Source organism: Aythya marila (genome assembly GCF_965140915.1).
Source record: "Aythya marila genome assembly, chromosome: 5".
Classification (NCBI taxonomy): domain Eukaryota; kingdom Metazoa; phylum Chordata; class Aves; order Anseriformes; family Anatidae; genus Aythya; species Aythya marila.
This window is the reverse complement of record NC_139046.1, coordinates 31,739,897-31,745,795: the sequence shown is the minus strand read 5'-3', so window position 1 is coordinate 31,745,795 and position 5,899 is coordinate 31,739,897. Positions and strand designations below refer to the sequence as shown.

Below are 5,899 nucleotides of genomic sequence, written 5' to 3'. Positions count from 1 at the left end.
CATGAGCTGTGGCGAGGCAAAGTGCCACGGGCCGGGAATCGGCACCTCCAGGCCGTCCCGAGAGCTAATGCCAAGGGCAAGGACTGGGCAAGGGTGCGGAGCCGAGATCCGCGGCAGGAGAAGTGGAGATGGGGCAAAAAGAGGCGTGCTCGGGAGAGCGGGAGCTGTTATTGCCCTCAAGTGGGCAGCTCCAGAAGTGCCTTAAGGGCTGTGGGGCCAGGACAGCTGGGGAAGAACCCCGGCAGCCCAGGCCTTCAGGAGAGGATATAGGGACTTGCAGGAAAGAGGGCAAAGTTTGCGAAGACTCCAAGCTGGGATCCCCGGAGCATGGGGAAAAGGGCTCACTGGGGCAGCCTGGAGAGCAGGAGGACTGCATGGAGCTGGTGCGGGGTCATGCTGGCAGCCTGGCCCCCCTGCCAGGTGCCCTGTCCCACAAGGAGCTGGCCAGGCGCAGGTACCGGTGTGGGGAGTGTGGCAAAGCCTTCCTGCAGCTCTGCCACCTCAAGAAGCATTGTTTCGTCCATGCTGGCCACAAACCCTTCCTCTGCACGGAGTGTGGCAAGAGCTACAGCTCGGAGGAGAGCTTCAAAAGCCCACCTGTTGGCCCACCGGGGCATGCGGCCTTTTGAGTGCCCCCGGTGCGACAAGGCGTACCGCACGAAGCGCGACCTGCAGGAGCACCGGGTCCTGCACAGCGGGCAGCGCCCCTTCTCCTGCGAGCACTGCGGCAAGGCCTTTGCGCGCCGGCCCTCGCTGCGCATCCACAGGAAGACCCACGCGGCCGCAGCGACCGGCCCGGCTGATCCCAAGGGATGCCAGTGTGCCATCTGCGGGCACCACCTGGCCAACCCCGGCTCCCTGCACAACCACATGCGGCTGCACAGCGGGGAGCACCCTTATGCCTGTCTCTACTGCGGCAAGGCCTTCCGACAGCAGAGCAACCTGCGCGAGCACCTCCGGCTGCACACGGGCGAGAAGCCCTACGAGTGCTGCTTCTGCGGCGACGCCTTCCCCAAGCTGCTGGAGCTGTGGCGCCACCTCATCTCGCACACGGGCGAGGCCCACCTCTGCATGGTGTGCAGCAAGGCGCTGCAGGACCCCCACACGCTGCACACCCACGAGCGCCCCTTCCACTGCGAGCGCTGCAGCAAGTCCTACACCCTGGCCACCAAGCTGCAGCGCCACCAGAAGTGCCACCTGGCTGACAAGCCCTACCAATGTGAGCTCTGCGGCATGGGCTACAACCTTTCGCAGAGCCTGGCACGCCACATGCTCGCCCACAAGGCAGAAAAGGACCCTGAGGGACTGAACGCCGCAGGGGCCTCTCTTGCTGTGAACCTACCCCGGGCAGCAAGGAGAAGGCCTCAGAGGAAAAGCCATCAAGAGGAGGAGGTGGCAGAGCCTGCCTTGCTCATGGTGGAGGTGCTGGAGCCAGACAATGAGGCAGAGCTCCTGATCACAGCCAGTGGTCACTGCATTGCTGCTTACCAGCCTCAGGGCAGCCCCTCAGGTCCTGAGGCACACAGGAGACCTGCTGAGCATTTGCCATTGACAAAGGACGTCATTGAAATCACCATCTCCGAGCACGAGGACAAGTGCGTTATTGTGCAGGACAAGGGCTCACCAAGTGACGTGGTCATCATCCAGGAGGGGGTGGGCTTCGGAGCACTGGCCGAAGTGGTGGAGGTCGAGACTGGGACCTGACTATCTCAGCTTGCAGAGCTTCTGTACAGAATATTAAAGTGTTTTTTTTGTTTGTTTGTTTGTTTGTTTTAAAAAAAGCTCTTTTTTTTGTTTGTTTGTTTTGGTTTGTTTCGTTTTCTGTGGCAACAAAGGCCCAGGGGCTCAGCACCAGGCAGAAATAGTAGCTGTAGAGGTAACTTGTGGGTGTAGAGCTCGGTCTTTTCAGTAGCTGCTATGAACCTACACGTGCCAGGCCTGGTGCAGGGAAGGCATTGGCTGTTGATGGGAACAACTTAGAGAGGAAACAGCGTTTTAATAAGCAGGGCCCCTGCTCTGTCTGTTACATTGTCAGCGGGTGATGGTGCACCATGGGGAAAAATCTAAAAGCAGCAGCCTTGAACAATTCCTTCCTTTCAAATTTTTCTTTTCCTGCTTAACTGTTGCTATTCAAGCACTTTTCTGGGATTTTATGCTGGAGCCCAACAGCATTTCTGACCACATGAGTGTGATGCTAATGCCAGACATTGCTGGGATGCATTTACAAGCATTTACAAGGTGTCCCTGTTGTGTTGTTTTTTTTTTTTGAAAACCATTTTTCACAATCAGCAGAAGCAAAGTCCTGCCTTAGAGCTAGGGCTCAGTGTTTTTCCTCTGTTTTCCCCTGTTTTGTTTGCTGTTGGCTTCCTGGCTCTCTGGTCTGTCCAGGGATGGTAAAGGATTGTTTCCTTTCTCACAGTACTAGGAGCATTGTACAGTGAATTTTCACTGTTCCCGGCCAAGAAGCGCCTTACCTGTCCAGGTAAGGGTTCAACAGCTCATTTCAGTATGCTCAGATTTTCCCTTTCCCCGCCACATGCAAATGGGGTTCACTAATCTGTTTCCTTGTTCTTTTTCTTGTATTCTTGCTTCCTGTCTTCCAGTTCTTTCCTGTTCCTGCACCATAAAGCTAAAAGACAGCAAAACTGCAACTACACCCCAAATATTCCCACTGCTTCATCTTCTTTGGTGCTCATTTGCCATCTGAGATACACTGAATAAAATTGGTACCTGGAAAGAAGTGCACATTTCCAAAGGCCATGCAAGTTTGGCCTTATAGGGAGAAATCAACAGTATCAGCCCTACCAGAGATCTTTCAGTCCTGCCTGCCCCACACTTGCATTTCTTACACAAACCATTTTCATTTGCCACCTCCTTAACTTTAGCCATTCATTGTCTCCATCTTGATCCTCTCCAACATCCACGTTTCCCTAGAAAGTTTTGTTCAGAGGCCTAAGATCTCTGGGCTTTTTATGCCCACTGCAAAAGGAGGGGATAAGCGTCACCTGAGAATCATCAGTAGCACAATTTGCTTTTGGGGCGCTATGAAGACAGTAATGTGACCATCTGAGAAACTGTTCATTGTGGTTTTTACTCATCTTTCTTTCAACTTTTTCCATAAACTTTTATGACTGGTTTGTAGATGAGGCACTAGAGTCAGATCCACAACACCTTGATTTGAGGTGAGGCAGGTAGGTAAAATTCAGCTGATGAGCTGCTGGATATCCTCATTTTCAGCTGTTTTCTCTGAAGTCGGGGCAGATGCGCTCAGTCTTTGCCCTGAGAGCTTGGAGACAGAGCAGTGGGAGCACAGGTGTATGCGGGAGGGCTTAAATTTGAAGCTGCACTGCTTTCTACTGCTCCCCCTGTGGTGCCTGACTGAACTCTTGCAGCTTTCAAATATTGACACAGCTGCAAAGTGTTCTCACTGGAGCTCTCATGCTGTGTTTGAAGCCTGTGCCCTCTGTCACAGCACAACTGGGAGAGAAGGGGGAACAGCAGGGCAAAGGGAAGGGGAGAATCCAGGCCCCTGTTGCTTAATCTGCTGCCCTGTAACTGCCTTCTTCATTCTGAGCGAATAGGGGAGAATAAACAGGAGCAATTAAGTCGTCCTAACAGAAAAACTGTTGTGTTAGTGACTGTGAACATCTTAATGGTAAAAGTGATGAATAGAGTTATTTAATTCTAAGGAAATCCTATCATAACTCCAAAGACGAGGATGCTGGTGAACCTCAGCAAGGATAGGATCCACGGAACTCGGGGTTCACAGCATCTGTAGAGTTGTAAGATGTTCGAATGCCATCCCCTTTGTCTCCAATGTTATCTCCAATAAATGGTATTTTAATTAACATATTGTGGAGTCTGAGTGCCTTTCTTATGGGGATCTGTAATGAACACTTGCACTACATTTGGTGTAGTCAGAAGGATCCTGGTGAGAAATGCCTTACTGGACGGATAGTGAGGAAAAGAATGGGTTTCTGCCGGGTCCTGTCGACAGTCATGAGAAATAATCACGTGGTGTTTGGCCTGGGTGACCTTCTGGTGATCTGGGAGATTCAGAAGGAGATATTTGGAAGTCCCACTCCAGCTGAAATATTAAGTTTTCTCCAAGAGGAAGGGATGAGAAAAGTTCAACAAGAATGTGTTGTACTTGCATGTTACTAACATGCTTGAAAAGAGTGTGGGAATGTTTTGGTCTGATGCGAGGGGTAAAAGAGTCTCTTGTGTGGATATGGAAATATGGAGGATAAGGAAAGAACTAGTCTGGGTATCCCAGCAGCAAGAAATGCAGGTGAAGGAGCAGGCTGCTCGCTGCTGTGCCGTTTGTAGGCAGTATAATCCGTAAGCAGAAAGTACAGGGCAAAGTTTGGGATCCCAGAACATGGGACCATTAATTATGACCAAAGTGAAGGGACCTCCTGGGCAACCTCATCACACAATCCTGGTGTGAGATGACAACCAAGAGAATTGTAGAACCTGTCTGGTTGGGGTCTCATTGGAGATCCTGCATGCCTGTGACCCATACATCTCCCAGCAGCAAGCACACAGGTCTTCTGTCCAGTCACGGTCTGCCTTGCTGGAAGGGCTTCACCAGGGCTTTGGGATACTGGTAAATGACAAATATTTTCTTCATTTAAAAAAAAGAGTTAACCCATATGGGGAAAGAGCTCAAAACTCCCATTTGTGTTGAAAACCATACTTGTGGGAGCATAAAGGTGCAAATCTTCACCTAGGAAAGAAAATAGCATCCATTACAGGCAAAAAGAAAAGGAGATGATAAAAAGTTGCTTACAGGAATGACGAATAGAGATGGAAGAGTTAAATGTTCAAAGCGTGGAAGTCAAAACCCCTGGGGATGTGATGAAAAAGCCCCAGGATGTAGCAGAAATCTCCACATATAATGCAATGTCAGTGTAAAGAAATAGCTGAAACTTAAGTGACAGTTGAGACAAGAGGCTGCAGCAGTTACAGTTATCAGCCTTACAGCACTGGGTTTGGTCCTGTTTCACAGGGGAAGCCGCTGAAGAACAGCAACTGGAAAAGAAGCAGCCAGACGCAGTGACAGAACAGTTGGTTTCAGTAACTTTTTTTTTTTTTTAAACAAGTTTTTAAGCAACAAAACAGATGAAGGCATCAGAACAGATTTCTGACACCAAAGGTAGATGACAGATAAATATCAAAGGATATGGATATCTGTCCAATAACCAAGCTTAACAGCCAGATTATAGTGTTGCTTAAACTTCCCCCTATACGATGCATGATATCATATAAAGTGCTAACATTTCTCCTTGAAAGGAAAAGCAAGATGGTAAAATGCTGTGCATAAACATAACAGCTGCTGATTTCAGCTCTAGTATAAAGGTTGTGTGGTTATTACAAAGAAGAGACAGAGAGAAGTGCAGGAATGAAGAAAAAAAAAATGAGTATATTGGAAATTCTTATGAAGGGGAATACTCCAGGGATCCACATAGCGAGTTGGTGTGAGTAGCAGCAGCCTTGTGCTGTGCTGCATGTATCACTTGGCCACAGGGTGAGCTAGGATGGCTAATGCTAACTGGAGAGCCTACAGGCTGCTTCCACTTGGCACTGGTGCTGATGCCACCACCACCAAGCAGCCTTGTCTTTATCTCAGAGTGAGGCAGCATATTCTTATGGGAACATCCGTTCGTTTGACATTGGAAACGACAAATAGAGTTGTTTGCTTCCAAGAAAATCCTCTTAAAAAAAAAAAAAACACAAGACCACAAAGCTGGTGAACCTCAGCACAGACAATATTTGCACAGCATACCATGATGGCCTGATGCTCCGCTACTTGCTGTTGCCAGCATCTGACGGGACCTAAGATTATCTAATGCTATCCCTCTTTGCCTTCTAATGTGATCTCCAACAAATGCCATTT

The 5,899-nt window shown here is 49.4% G+C and overlaps 1 protein-coding gene across 1 annotated transcript; it reads left to right on the top strand.

The window, feature by feature from the left end:
* Positions 1–128: 128 nt before the first annotated feature.
* Positions 129–1,831, top strand: ZNF408 (zinc finger protein 408; the record flags this gene model as incomplete). Its single annotated transcript, XM_082761263.1, is given in 2 exon segments — positions 129–587; positions 589–1,831. Coding segments are annotated over 2 exon segments (1,575 nt in total). The 3' UTR covers positions 1,705–1,831.
* Between the last annotated feature and the right edge of the window lie 4,068 nt (positions 1,832–5,899).